The sequence below is a fragment of the Phaethon aethereus genome, assembly GCF_964289735.1.
Source record: "Phaethon aethereus genome assembly, chromosome: 28".
NCBI classification, from domain to species: domain Eukaryota; kingdom Metazoa; phylum Chordata; class Aves; order Phaethontiformes; family Phaethontidae; genus Phaethon; species Phaethon aethereus.
In genome coordinates, this window is record NC_138604.1 from 783,804 (window position 1) to 798,990 (window position 15,187).

The 15,187-nt window shown below is 40.0% G+C and overlaps 1 protein-coding gene across 1 annotated transcript; it reads right to left on the reverse strand.

Moving 5' to 3' along the window:
• Positions 1–578: 578 nt before the first annotated feature.
• Positions 579–14,853, reverse strand: LOC309414132 (HORMA domain-containing protein 1-like; the record flags this gene model as incomplete). The annotated part of the gene is made up of 13 exons (XM_082011414.1): positions 579–659; positions 2,539–2,622; positions 3,350–3,426; positions 6,961–7,024; positions 8,186–8,439; positions 9,032–9,183; positions 11,071–11,138; positions 11,802–11,828; positions 11,930–11,950; positions 12,350–12,386; positions 13,918–13,981; positions 14,308–14,452; positions 14,821–14,853. 13 exons carry the CDS (start codon positions 14,851–14,853, stop codon positions 579–581), a joined length of 1,107 nt encoding a protein of 368 aa, XP_081867540.1.
• Positions 14,854–15,187: the final 334 nt, after the last annotated feature.

Consider the following 15,187-nt stretch of genomic DNA (forward strand, 5'->3'; position numbering starts at 1 on the left):
TGTTTTTCACTTGAGTCTGGTGCCTTCAGCCTGGAAGAAATGCAAATAATCAAGCCCCCCCCAACTGTCCCAGTAATAAAAGCAAAAAATGTAGTATTGCTGTAACTATATGTAACAATATAGTCCTCCTGAACCCACTCAGCAAAGCTCTGGAAATCAGCCCATGACTTGAGGAGGTTCCAGACAAGGAGATCCTCAGCTTTGAAATACGGCCCAAAGTTACCCATGAAACCTCATGTGGTGGGTAATTAACATTATACAATCACCATCAGGCCTTAAACACATCATAAACAGGGCGTTCAATCCCCCAAATCCCCTTTGTTACAGAAATTATCAGTTACATCAGTAGTCAGGTACCTTCGGTCTTTCCTGATGGGGTACAACCTCCTAGAAGAAGTCAGTTCTGATGTCTTCAGCTAGGCTTCTTAACAGATTCTTTCATTAAAATACTCACTATTTTGACTACAAAAATGGAACAGAAAAGATACCTAAAAGATATTTAAATATGAACATTCACATTAAACAACAAAATGGCAGTGGTGTGCAGAACTCCAAACAAACAGCAGGAAGACAGGTATCTAAAACCGCTCCTTCGGTTCACTGATCTTTCTCCTTTTTGGCACCACATCCTGACTAGATGAGAGTTCAAACTGATGAACCTGCCAAGGAAAAACAAATATTGCATTACAGGCTGACACACAGCAGACTGTGGCCTGCTCCATGGCACTAGCAAGTTTAACATGAGAAAAGCCCACCCTGGACAAGACATCAAGAGCTGCATGTCGAGCATCCAGCTCAACCTTGCTATTACTTGGTCCCTGCCCAGACATGCTAAGCCTGGAGTAACACCTGGGTACTATTTTCTGTCAGAATTTACCTTCCCTCCAAACTACTGAAGGAGGGCTGGGATGCATTTATGCTGTAACAGCAGGACCTCATGTGTGTCACAACTTCAAGAGAACATAATGAAAGCCATTCCCCTTCCACAGAGGCAACACACCTCAAGTCCAATTCCATGACCAGCTGGCAGCCACCACAGTGGCCCCATCTGCAGAGTGCAGAGCCAGGCAGCACCAGGTGAGCTTCGCACAGCAGCAGAGCACCCCACACCAACAGGGGAGGGGGCTCAGCACCACACAGGCTCACCTGAGTTTAATCCAGTTATTTTTGACTTGCACACATGTGAGGAGATGACAATTCAGCCTTTAGCTCTGCTGTTGAGTATTTAAAGCAACTATGCTTTGTTTAAATTCTAGTATTAAGTTCATTAAAAAAACCCTTTTCAAAAGAAACAGTGATAGTGAGCATTTTTTTTTTGGCATCAGTGAACAACAAAAAAATACCGCATATGACCTTGGGCTTGGAAGTAAAAAACCCTCTATTCTGCAGTGAGCAGCACCTTTATAAGAAGATTGAATCTACTGGCTTTATTCTGAATTTTCACATCTCCACTCCATGCCTTTGTTGCGAACTCCGTTAGCCCTTTTCACATGCAGCTTCCATACATAGATATTTTTAAAACACAGACCAATTTATCTTTTGGATTTCTTTAGAGCATTCTGCTGAGGAATAAATTTTGCATGCTCCCGAGCCCAACTTCCATCAACCTTTACAGAAATAAGGCAACTATTAGTTTAGGAGAAAACTACTGGCAAAAGTTGAGCTGCACTTTACGAACCCTTACACAACAACTACTGCACTAAAAATGAAGGAAGGGCTTTCCTGGGCAGGCACAGGAGGGGTACCATTTTCCTTGGCCTTGACACACAACTTCCCATCCCGACTGTAAACGAAGAGCACTTATTTACTAGAACGGTAACATTCACCCCACATCTTCTGAGAAGAACCTACCAGTAACCCTGAACAGGCGCAAGCTGAGCGTTGCTGACACCTTGTCAGGGCCACCCAGAGCCTCACAAAGCTGAGGCCACCAAGCTCAGTTGGTAAAGGCAGCGACTTGGGGGCCCCCAATACCAGCCCCAAAGGCCAAGTTCCAGCCTGAAGACAACTTCTGCTCCACCTTGTGCAAGGCTGGAGGAATTTGGCTCCCTGAAAGGAGCACTGACTACAGGACTCATCTGCTGCAATGCAATTAAGCGAAGACAGACTGGATTTTTCTTGGTATGAATGAGTCAGATGAGGTTAGAATTTTGGCCTCATGTATTCCAAGTAAAATCACTAGCAAGCATATGGTACACCTGGCTGGGGATCTCTGCTGACACACACTCCTACCAAAAATGCCTTAAACCCGCAGGTAATTTGGCTAAATGCATTCTCAAGATGGAAGTCAATCCTAATGAATTTTTCTCAACCTGTGTTAACTGCATCAACACTCAGCTTTTAACTCTTTGGAACATATTTTTTTTTTGACACTAAGAATCCAGATGCATTGAATTTAATGGGAATTTTAGAAGTTATGAGAAATTCATTCTGTCAACATGAATTATAAAGCTTAGTGTTTTATTCACTGTTTAGAACAGGAAAAGGCTTAAAGAACAGAAATAGAAAGAACAGAACTAGATAAAAAACAGTACTAACAGTGCTGGTTTGAAATATCTTTCCACTTCTTGTCCTGCTCTCTGACACATTAAGTTCAGATGTCTTACTTGCCAAATGATCAACCTAAAAATCAGAAAATGTAAGTTGCCTTGTGATAGCAGTAAAAAAAAATATATTGGAGGCTACAGCAGGGTTCAGTGCTGTAGCATACAAAGAGCTCTGGCTCTGCTCACCACAGCATTTGAGCTGAAATTTAAATACAAGAGTATACCCACTGAAGTCAACAGCAGCATTTACAGCTGAATGTGTCAAAGAGCCCTGACAGATCAAAGCATCAGTTATTTTTGCACAGTAAGTCACTCAGTTACCTAGGGCTATTCCATTTTAAGAAGTCTTAAGGACCTGCGTTTGAAGTAGTCCTCCACATCTATACACCATTTTGATATAGGCAGGGAATATAGCCCGAGTTTTAAGTCTGAGTAGTAAACCTGCATTTTAAGTTTTAATCAACCTTTAAACAAGGCTTGGTCTGTCAGAATTCACAGAGAAATTTCTATCAGGCAGAGTGTTTAGTTATGGCAGTTTATAAACATGGAAATTGCATTCACATTTTTCTTAATTCATCAGACCAGCTGTTTGGTTTGAAAACTGTATGACGGGAACAGCCTCTTGTTATTGCTTTAGAATATTTACAGTGTTTTACAGAAACAGTTAAGTAAAATGTAAAGGCATTATTACTGGCTGCGGTAAATAAACCTTTAGCAGATTACCTATTAATCACTCGAAGTAGGAAAGAAGCTTCACAAGAGCTCTAGTAAAAATTTAAGGTGACGGAGTGCAGTTTTCATACCTGAGGATTAGAAACACACAGATTCTGGTTCCCTCCAGCCTTTGTAACTTCATCTTCTTCACAAGTCAAACTTAGTTCTATAAAAGAGTTGTCAGTAAAGCACACTGTCAACACCAGACTAACAGCCTCTTAACTGCTGTTTTGCCACAAGGAGCACATGTGCTTTATAAACACGGGGAACTGGTGCTTCAAAAGGGCTCCAATTCTCTGTCTGCAAGTCATTAATTCCACAACTATTACACTCTTACATCTTTAATTCAGCGATTTCCTATCACAACTTCCTATCACAGGAACACAAGAGATGCTTATTGTTATGTAGTACAGATTTATGCACAGGATCTTTGGAAGAGTGGGCTTGATCCCCAGACTCATTTATATACCGTACTGCTAAAGGCTCATCTACATTGGGATTTGCTTCCAAGCTAAAAAGCCTCACAAACCCGTTTTGCACTGCAGAACGGGCAAACGGTGCCACAGGGCCACGCTGGCACAGCTTCTGCATATTCCGAACTCGCTGCCAGCGGATGGCTCCCATTTTGTAACCCAAGCGAGCACTCTGGCTGCAGTGCCTGTAGCTACAGTTCCCCTTGTCACTGCCTGCAGCTGCATGAACAGGCCACGAAGAATAAGCAGTCAGCTCTGGAGGTTTTTTGTTGTTTCTAATCCATGCTGGTTTTTCCTAGGACACAGATAAAAGCATGTATTGGTTATAGACGACTATGCTTCAGACTGAAGAACATCGGGGTGTCATGCTTTTTCCTGTGTCTTGTCACTCCTGTAAATAAAACATTACACCAACTCAATAAGACAAGGAATTTGCTGCATTTTTGCATGGTTTGGGAACTCCTAAGAATTTCTCAAAGCACCACATACAGCTTTATGGGGTTATTCCAGTTCTGCCTGGAATAACCTATGCCCACCAGCATCGTCAAGATAAAAATGCTCATCTACACATGCTGTTTCCTACACGTTTCCATGATTATTTTCAAACAGCGTGGAAGCGTTACCTGTTTTTGCAAAGCTGCACATTTCTAAAAAAACAAGATAAATGCCACTATTTAAACACACAGCACAGTGTTCAATGTTGGGCTTGAATGACAGGACAGTCCAACTCATTTTAAAAAATCCAGGCTCAACTTGCTTTGTCCAACTGCCTTCACAAGCACTCAGACACCATGGTAGCCCCAACAAGCCGCTAGTCTTGTTCAGGTTGAGAGGACCAAAAGCCTCAGCACTGACACAGTTGCCACTTTCATAGTTCTGTAGAAAGCAGCATGTCAGGAAGTTTCTGCAAAAACTTAGCGTTTCTGAAGTCTGCAGAACCAGAGTTGTATTTCAAAGTAGATGCAAGCATTCAGAAGAGCGAACAGAGCAAGCAGCAGCACTAATGGGCATTTCTTCTAGGAGTGCCATATATTCATTATCTCCACAGAAGCCTCAACCTCTGCTACAGAAAAAAAACATTTTATATAGGCTTCTCATCCAAATAAAAGACTGTATTTGGATTTTGGTCATAAAGCTTGTTTGTTTACTTCAGTCTTGAGAATTCTGTTCCTTTAGCTATCCTATTTACATCAGCATATCAGAGCACTTCTGAGCATACTTATCTACATCATCTCTACTTAATCTTCTTCCAAAAAGGGCACTTATTTCCTCTTTGGACCTTTCTTTGCTATGTTTGAAGTGCTCTATGTACAGCACATGGGTACCAGTATAGTCTGGCTGCTTCCTATATGGCCTCTCCAAGATGGGGAGACCAACAAGCAGCAATTGATTCTTCAGTTCATTTGGTAGCAAAGCTCAATCTTTGAGCTCCTGGGCTATCTTGGGGAATCTGAAGATAAATAATCTACTTTTCATCCTAGTGTCTCTAAAATCTTAGAAGGGAAGCTTCTGCTCGGAGTCCCTGAGGACAGTTTGCTGTCTCATGTTTTGACTTTGAGACGGTCTGGGTCTGCATCTTGGAGCACAGACAAAAACACAGTAGAGAGGTTCCAGAGCATGTTTCTGGTAGTAGCTGCAGTCTGGGTGGTGTAGCCAGGACAGTTACTTTATTGGCACTTCTGCATTCAGAGCTCAGTGGAGGACATTTATATGATTGTAAGCAAACAGTACAGAACCTATCTCTTTATAAAGGCAAAGAAAAATCCAACAAAACAGGTGCTGCTGTTTTTCATCAGAAAGGATGAGCGGGTACTTCCTAATGTCTGCACAGCAGGAAGGGCATAACGGTTTATTTGATAACAAGGGAGAAGGCAGCTTTGCCTTGCAGTGTTAAGAGTCCTCAGAGTGCTTCCAAAATAGAAGATTTCCTTTATACTCTCTGCAAAACTCAGTTCAATTTCTTATTGAAATTGTTACATGAAACTTTTTAAAATAAAAAAAAGAAAGTGGTTTTGGTACCTTCTTGAGAAGTGCTGCCTTACAGGCCTCCACCTGGAATTTGCTTTTTGCTGCTACAGTTTTACACTGACAGATTTTACAGTGTTGGGATTTTACTTGAGGAAACTCAGTTTGCTGAGATTCATACTAACAAAAATGCTTTGCTAGAACTTGTACTTATTAAAACTAAAGTTAAAAGAGTTCCCTTGCAATTACCAAAATGCTCCATATAACACACAGTAAGAGAGAAGGGCACACAGGTCCAGAGTAGGCTGTGAAAGCAAGCAGCTAGAAAAGGCACTGAAAAAGCCAGCAGCACAGACATAATCACACAATTATTCATAAAACAAAAATATTGAGCTTAAGTAACCAATTGTATTAGGAATAGCAAGCCACAGTAATCATAGAATCATTAAGGTTGGAAAAGACCTCTAAGATCAAGTCCAGCCATCAACCCAACACCACCCTGCCCACTAAACCATGTCCTGAAGTGACACATCTACACATTCTTTGAACACCTCCAGTGACGGCAACTCCACCACAAGTAATGAACACCTTCCTTTGTACAGAAGAACATGCATCATACAGATAGATATTTATACATGGTATCATTCAGTCTACCACAATGTAAAAACTCTCTGTACACAAGCCCTGATGGTCTCAGTTCCTCCACAACCACAGACTGAAGCACACGTGGATTGTAGAATCAGACCACGCGCCTACTGTAGTCAGAGCTTAAGCAAAGAAGGTGGCTAAAGTGGTATTTCTGCTAAACTTATTTAGTGGCTGAAGCTGTGAGCGTACAGTCCAAACAGCCGATTTAAACAAAAATACTCTTGGACCATTTTTTGCATGGAGAAATCTGCTTCCCACATCTGCATTAATGGAATTCAAGAGCACAACACCTCTGCAAGCTTTATGTGGAAATTAAATATATTAGTAAAATAACAGAAACAGCAAGAGAAACCAAATAAAATTTACTTCTAAATATAACCCATTAAATTTAGCTTATCTGATAAAATGGAACAGAAGATCAGAATTTTACAACAGAAGCATGAAAAGGTGCATTTGCTAACCAAGTGCTTCACAGAACAAAGCCACGATAGAAAATAAAGGCACAGCAATGTATGCAAAGAAAAAGTGAATAGCGATCTACATCAGAAAATTGAGTTTTAGTAACATCAGGAAAGAAGCACAAACTGAATAGACTTGAAAAATGTAAACGTTACCTTGAGCTTCTGAAATATTTACATTATTCTTATCTTCTACTTTGTTATCCAAGACAGGATCCTCCTAGGTTAAGAAAAAGGTCTATCACTTACTGCAGTCAAGTAAGGAAGAGTGTTGGTACTCACACTTAGGGCCAGAGCTTATTACATGGATTCTCAGTGGAACAAACCGTTTTCAAATAATTGCATCTGACATGCAACGTACAGACTAGCTCAGTGTCAATTATTAATGCCAGCACACATTTAACTCACCAAGGAAAACATACGTAAAAAATACTAAAATTGGAACAATAGTATTGAAAGGATACATCAATTACCTCCATCCTATTGCCTATGGAACAGCAACTTAGAGGCATATGCAGATTTTGAGGGCCAAGCGGTTTATTTCCAACTCATCACCTACAGGGCTCCCTAGCAATGCTAACTGAGGGGGGACAAAACCCTGAAGCTCCACCTCTCTCACCTACGGACAGTATAAATTAGCACACATAGTTGCACATTCTCACATGATTAAAAGTATTTGCTGCCTGCCTCCACTGACCCTAGAAACATATGCCTCCAACTGCTGAAGCCTGCACAAGCACAGTCCCAAGAGCCATCTCGGGTGCTCCAGCATCCGCAGCAGGACACACAACTCTGACGCACTCGTGCCTTCAGCAAGCTTTGCTTTGTGCTTTTTTCTAGGCAAATTTCCCCAGGGAAAAATCCCAAAGCCGAACAGAGTTTGTTTTAACTTTAGCTGTGGCATCACTAGCTGTAGCTCTACATATACTGCTGTACAAGAGGATCCCAAAGCAAATTTATTGCCAGTCAATACTTTCTGGCTGCAGCAGCCAGAACTGGGACTGCCATGGGATACGTCCAGGGAGGTTCCACCCGTGTCCTGCGCGTGGAGCTGAACAAATGGCCCCGGCACCCACAGCACAAAGCTACCCCTCTGCTTTTCCTCTCAAGTCTGAGACATGACTACCAACAACACTGCTGCTGACAGGCATTATGCTGATACGCTTCTTCGATACTGCTTTAACAATGACAGATTATTAGCTGGAGCAGTAAAATTAAAGCAAAAAATGTCTCTAAGACATTGTCTTGCCTAAATGGATCTGGAAACAGAGTTTTTAAATAATGTTATAGTAAGACATGCAGTAAAACAATTAATGGCCCTTTTCTAGACCATAGGTCACACAAAAATTCAACAAGCTACACAAAACATTTGCACCCTTACATTCATGTCCTGGTTCTCTTCTGGATCATCTCTGTCAACTCTAACATGCCTCTCCAGGTGCTCAGTCTCTCTATGCTTTAGGATGCTTTTATCAACATTTTCCATTCGTTGTTTTTCAGTTGTAACTTTAACTTTCAGCATATGAAAAGGCGTTGGCACTTCACCCACATTCAGATACATAGGCTCCCCCTCAAATATCATCCCCTCACATTCACCCTCCTTAAAGCCAGGAGGTTGGTAATCAGATGGTGTAACTGCAGAAAAGAATTAAATGTGTTAGTTTTACAAGAACATGTTTCATTTTAATTTTAACTTGTGTGTCAAAGACTTTTCCCCTTTAAACAAAGGGCTACTCAAAGAACAGTGTGGGGAGGGGAATTACCAATATTCAACTTCTAAATGAAATTCTTTTCCCCCTACAGAACAGGCAAAACCCACTTAAAGCTATTTGAAACAGTTTTTACATGCAAAGAGATGAGCTAGCAGCTCTGATTTTGTTGTAAAGCAGTAATACATCCTGAAAGCAGAACTACATTTAAATAGTCATCCAGACTAGAACTAGTCTGGCAATCACGTTCTATACTAACATACTCAGGAAAACTCAGTTTGTTTTTAAAACACACTGAAAGCCTTGCTCCAACAAAGTCAGTGACAAGATTGTGTTCCTACAGCAAGACCAAATCCTTTCTCATGACAACTTTTAAAATCCAAGCAGAAAGACAGATGCAAAGTAACATCATTTAACAAGTCCCAGTAACCATAACGAATATACATTAAAATATTTCTTTGAACTTCTTTCCAATGTCTGAACACAGTTGATAAATTAAGGTAATATGGAAATACTACCTTCATCATAATAGAACAGCTTCATAGTCAGGCAAACATCATTTGGTAATGGACTCAGATTTTGCATCAGAACAAAAATCTTGCGAATAAGGAGGATACTGGCTTTCTTGGTGTCTGCACAGGTGATTGTGGAATCACTCCTTTTAGTCTTACTAAAAATGGACAAAGTATTCAGATTATTTTTTTAATGCAGAGTAAGCTGTTCCTCGTATTACGATACATGACCCTTTAACAGACTGTGAATGTCAGAAGCAGACATCACATTTATTGCCTGAGGTCTGAGATTACAAGCACTGCAATTCCTTATACTGTTTAAGTGACCTGCATGTTCTCTGCCCCTCAGAAGATCAAATCCTGAGACAGGGACATCACAAAAGCGTCATGGTTCAGCAGCTGTGGCCAACTTACTGTATTTTACATTACACAATGCTTAAAAAAACACCGAATCTGATAGAAAGAAAGAAGTAGGTACTTTTGAAAGCCCCAATTCTGCAAAGCCTTACGTACTTGCTCTCCCTTAAATAAAGCAAGTGACAAGAATGGTTACTGATAAGAAATGTGGGCCTAAGTGACTCTTGGCATCCAGCTCTGACATTTCCATGTCTCTGTTCTACCAGCAGCTGACCTAAACCCCATCTTATTGCCACTAAAAACACTCTCCCTCTACTCCCCTGCTCCTCAGCCACACAGCTCAGAGAGGGACTAGAGGACCTGAAGAGCCAGCACAAAGCAACTCAGTTATTCCATTGGATAACCCTGTGTTTCGGAAGCATGCAATGCTTATGGAAGCATGCACCTTAACTGCCGTGTTTCAAACGTCTCGCTCCTCTGCAGATGGTCATCTCCTTCCCTGCAGGGTGTCAGAAGTAGGCTCATGCCTTGTATTTTCAAATCAGTCTGGCATGACTTCATGCTAACGCACTAAGGCAACGTGGTGTGGCTGAGTCGCATCCCCTTCCACTAGTGTTTTTTTACATGACTTCGAACTTTTTTCAGAGGTAAGTAACTGACCTCAGCCCAAAGGGCTTAGGTCTGCAGCACTGCAGTCTTCTTTCTTTAATTTAAAAAGCATTTTACACAGGAGGAAAGTCAGGAGAAGTTTGTTAGGTATGAACTTGCTACATTTCAAATACTTGTCTTAAAATAAGCCATTTCCTTGCAGCCGTGACTGACCAACAAGCCCCTACAACGGAATGAGGCCCACTGGAGATGGGCAAGGGTGATGTGCTCATGAAGCTAGGGAATAACACAGGGCATCAACCACCACAGCTGTTGCAAAGGAAGCCAACTTTATCTCAACACACAGGGGACCCGAGCATGGCCTTCATTTTAGATAAACAGCTCTATGTCAGATGAGTGAATCAACTGGTGGTGTAACTGTTTCTTCCAGAATTCATTAAAAGCATGTGAATGTCTCCTTGAGTCAGCCAAACCAGTATGGGGGGGAAGTGAGTATGTGGCTCAGCCCCAAAAAGTATAAAAACTAAAAAAACAAAAGAATTCCAGAGAGCAATGGGCTGGAGCTGGCTTCAAGCTGCATATTCCTTCCCCACGACTGGGGATGCCCGGCATCACGGCAGTGAGCACATTAGAGACCAGTGACGGGAATCACATTGGTATTGATTCAACTGTGTATTGCAATAGCTATGCTTTGCTAAGCACAGCTTACATTTGTATTGTGTTTTCACTGTATTTTGTATCATCTCTGCTAAATAAGAAACCCCATGTAACATCAAGTATCTTCAGATCAGTAAATCTGATATTAAACATTTCACCCTCCAGGCATGGAATATCTTCGAGGACCTGGTCAGAGAGCATTGGACTCTGACACTAACAGTCATCTTTTGAGTGTGTATTTAAAAATACGAACATACTCTGACAAAGTTACCATTGTATTTTAAGAGTAAGTCTAACCTAGTAGTATCTGTTGATAAAATTAATCTTCAGATCCAGAATTAAAAAAGGAAACAAAGAGATCCAAAGTTCTTACTTTCAGCTGTATGCAAAACCACAGAGCAGAATAAAGTCTGTGACAGTACCTGCTGAAATCCAGGAGTGGCCCATTGTGGGTGTACTTGAATTTGAAGTGGTAACATTCCGTAATTGTCTGCAAACAAATCCAGTAATTAAATTATTAGCTGTCAAGCAAACTACTACTACTATTTCTGCCTAGTAATTATTAACTTTGCATTTAAAGAAAATGATAGTCCAACTCTTGATCCACTCACATGCGCTAAATACAGCTTTCCAATGCTACAACAACTAACAGTATTAATGTATATAGTTGTCATCAAATAAAATTAAGATCTACATTATTTTCCAGGAATCACCATGATAAACTCATGTTGCAAAACATTTTAAGTTTTTTTAATGAAACATTCATTCAAATTTTAATCACTGTGAAATGTTTCACCCACATTAACAGAGACGTAGTGACACCCAGTGGTTAGTTAAAACTTACTGCGTTTTTCAGAAAGAAGTTCCATAAGTTTGTTATGCAGAGTTAGGACAATGCATCTTTATTGGCCATTTAACTCTGCAACACCACCTTGGGTTTCTTGTACTGGCCTGAAAACAACCTGACACTAGATCCTCAAAGGCAGTTCACTACATGGCAATTCGGGTAAGCTCCTGTGATTCTTGTATTTGATATTTTAAGACAACATTCACATTAGCGCACACCAAAAGGACAAGTACTATTGCTTGTATACACATTTCACTATATCCATACTATCGTTAGTCATCCGGTAAAATATTCTAGCAGATTTACCTGAGGATCTTCTGGATGGGTATAGACCTGTATTTTTAAAGTAAACAGAGGAAACAGAGTAAGAACTGTACACATCTCTAAGCACCTACCTTAAAAAAACATGTACCTTACTTTTCAAGGATACTTACTGCTAGGACAATCATTCTTAGCTGTTGGAAACATAATTGAGGAAAAAGAACATTAAATGTATTCCATAGGCCATTTCTGTTTACCAAGTGTTCTGTTTCTATAGCTCTGGAAACCAATACAGACAACTAAGGCCTGTTTGAAGAGAAACCGCTTCATACACTTAACTCCTTATCTGTTTAAGAAAGGACTTAACTGGAAGAAGAAAATTCCTACATATCCCTGGCTTTAAGTGTTTCTGTTTACAAAGAACATTATCCTGAAATGTCTGTGCATCCCACATTGTAGCCAGCTGTTTAAACATATTGAAGCACAGCTATTCCCTAACCATAAAGTCCTATAACTACACTGGCAGCTAATGGACTTGCATAAATGAATGTTTCAATATTTTTAAAATAGCTAAATGATACTGGAAAACTTACGTATTTCTTCTGCAAGGCATCGTAGCATCCTAACATCCTGCAAAAATCAAACATTGTCCATCTACTACTAATCTCCATTTGCTTTGCTTCTGACTAAACAGTCCCCAAAAAAAGCCTTCTGATTTTATTAGAGCAATAAATACTCATTCCATTAGTGTCTTATTAGCAATGATAAGAAATTACTATCTCTGTAAACCAAATAATCTTAAACTCTTTGCAAAGTAAAAACATAATCTGTAAGTAAATAATTCATCAGTAAAAACATAATGCAAACGTACACCTACCATTTTCAAACTTTAACACGTGTATTCATAAACAAGTTTATAAATAAGTACTTCGGCTGAACATCCAACATCTCTGAAGCACAAAGGAATTATGGCCCTTATTTTGATGTTGCAATTTACTTTATGTAACATGCAAACAACAATCAAATAGTGAACCAAAACTTACCCTATTTTTTCCTAACATTTCCTTTGAATATAGTCAACAAGGAAAAATTGGGTTTGGTGTGTACCTGATGCTGAGTTAAAGGCTACTCACCTCTCAACTCCAAACAGGTAGCACACACCCTTCACAAAAAACAGGGAGCTTTTCCTTGTCAGCACCCATGCCACTGCCCTCACTAGTGTTTGACGCGTAAGAGTAAGGTGAAATGCACTTGGTGCCACTTCAGTTTCCTCTACCACAGAAGATCAATTAAGAAATTCCAGAGTACAGTAAAGGAAGTCTTCCCCCACCCCAGTGACAGCACATGGACAGAGTGGATGACTAATTTCACCTTTAACATCAGAACTCAGACCCACATCTCCAAACACCTCAAAACTGGCAGCAGCTGCAAACCCCTTCTGCTGAATGCAGCATTATTTCCAACACCCTACCTTGTACTACAACTAGTAAAAGTGTGGAAAGAAGAAAGCTGGTCTTTATACAGGTAAAAAAATAGGAATGTGCATAGAAAGCAAAGGCCTTATATACACCCTTTTTTAAAAAGCAAGAAGAGCAGCTGTGAATAAGTCTCACAATTACTGTGAGCAGGAAGAAAATAAAAATATCAAGTGACATCTTTACACTCAACTATGAGTTTACAAGTTGATAGACTCATTTGCAGACACAGTTCTGCCTTGAATATAAAGGCCAACAGTTACCACTTTCTTATACAAGTCTAAGAGCAAGATCTATAAATTCAAGATGCAAAATGGTAACACTGCAACTAGAGAGGATCTACTGGTTAGATTTCTGCATTTATGTGCGCCCTTCAGCACTCATACACCCACAGCTCACTCTCCAAACACACACTTGTGCTCTGCTAAGCACCGAGTTGTAAGTCTTTCTAATAAGAAAGGCAACTGTATAACTATTACATCTCTACTGAAAAACACACATTTTGACTTTCTTTAAAAAAAGAAAATTGTCAACATAGTAAATACCATGCACTAAAAGCACTGCCTGGGCAGTTGTTCACTCACAGCGAGTGAACTTTTCTATTTGTATATGCAAACAACCAAAAAAGGTATCTTTCAGAATTGACATGCTATGGAAGTGTTATACATGCACTGTAATTAACATACCATTTCACCAGCTGAGTAGAGCCAGGACAGTTCTTGTCCTCCCTCAGAATTTTGACAGAGACATCTCAAAAAAAGAATATATACATGCATATTTACTTAGGACAAAATATAGCTATGTGGCTAAGAAGGTGACGTTCATCCCCTAAAAGTATGTAATCAAAAGCAAACTAAAATTAACATTACCAGCAGATGTAGGCATGGTTTTAATTGCTGAGTTTGCATTTCGTTAGATAGCGGTGATGCTGCAATGAATGTATTAGTGAAGTTTCCATTACAATCATCGAAAATGGTTATTACCTTTAATGAAAAAGACCAAGCGGCTTTAAAAACACTCATCAACTTCATAACAACCCTATAATTTTGCAAAGAATCATGAAAACAGCTTGTTACCATCCATGTATCTTGTTCCGTAGGCACTTTCAGGAAAGATTCCTCTCAGGTATGTAATGCAGGATACTGCTACCGCCAGGAGCCTCTTCACTAGCATCAGGGATTGCTGTTCAGTAGATATTTTGTTAGGAAATACAACTGCACTCTGAAAGTTAGAGAAAAAAAGAATTAATCACTGCCCACAACAACAAGCTTGTACAGTCTACAGTCTGGTCCAACGCCTACTTAACATTTTAATTTAATGGAAAAGCATGACTCTTGTCATTTATAAAGTTAAGCTTATTCCTAACACTGGGCATTGCTATGTTTTTAGGACATAGCTGATTGCTACCAAGTGCATGACCACAAAGTTCAGACTCAAGCATCTTTATTCATAGTTAAAAGACTGAATCAGCCTGTAATTTTCAAATGAAAAATATTACAAAGCACCTGGGTGCCCTATTTCAGCTAAAATGCAGTTATTTCTCCAAATCAAATAACATACTGTGCTGAAATACACAAGAAAAATCATACCACACAATTCCTTTGCTTCTGAGCAGTTGCCATTTTGCAGATACTCTTCTATCTGCTAAGGAAAAAAACTGCATTAACACATGCATGGCCATCATTAACGAGTGCATACGAGCCCAGACCACAGCTATTCAGCTTCAACAAATCAGTAGGTGAACCTACAAACAGTTCCTGCACAACTAATCTGTATCAGTTCAAATAAACCCCATAGATTTAAGGAAACCAAGCAGGAATGGTTCATCTGGTAATCACCAGCAGTAGATTCCTGATTTTCACACCAGCACAAACCTGCCCCAAGGTCACAGTATGCAATAACTGGAATATTGTGGGCCTGTCTGTAAGAAACATGAGCCTTTGAAAGCAATGCTCT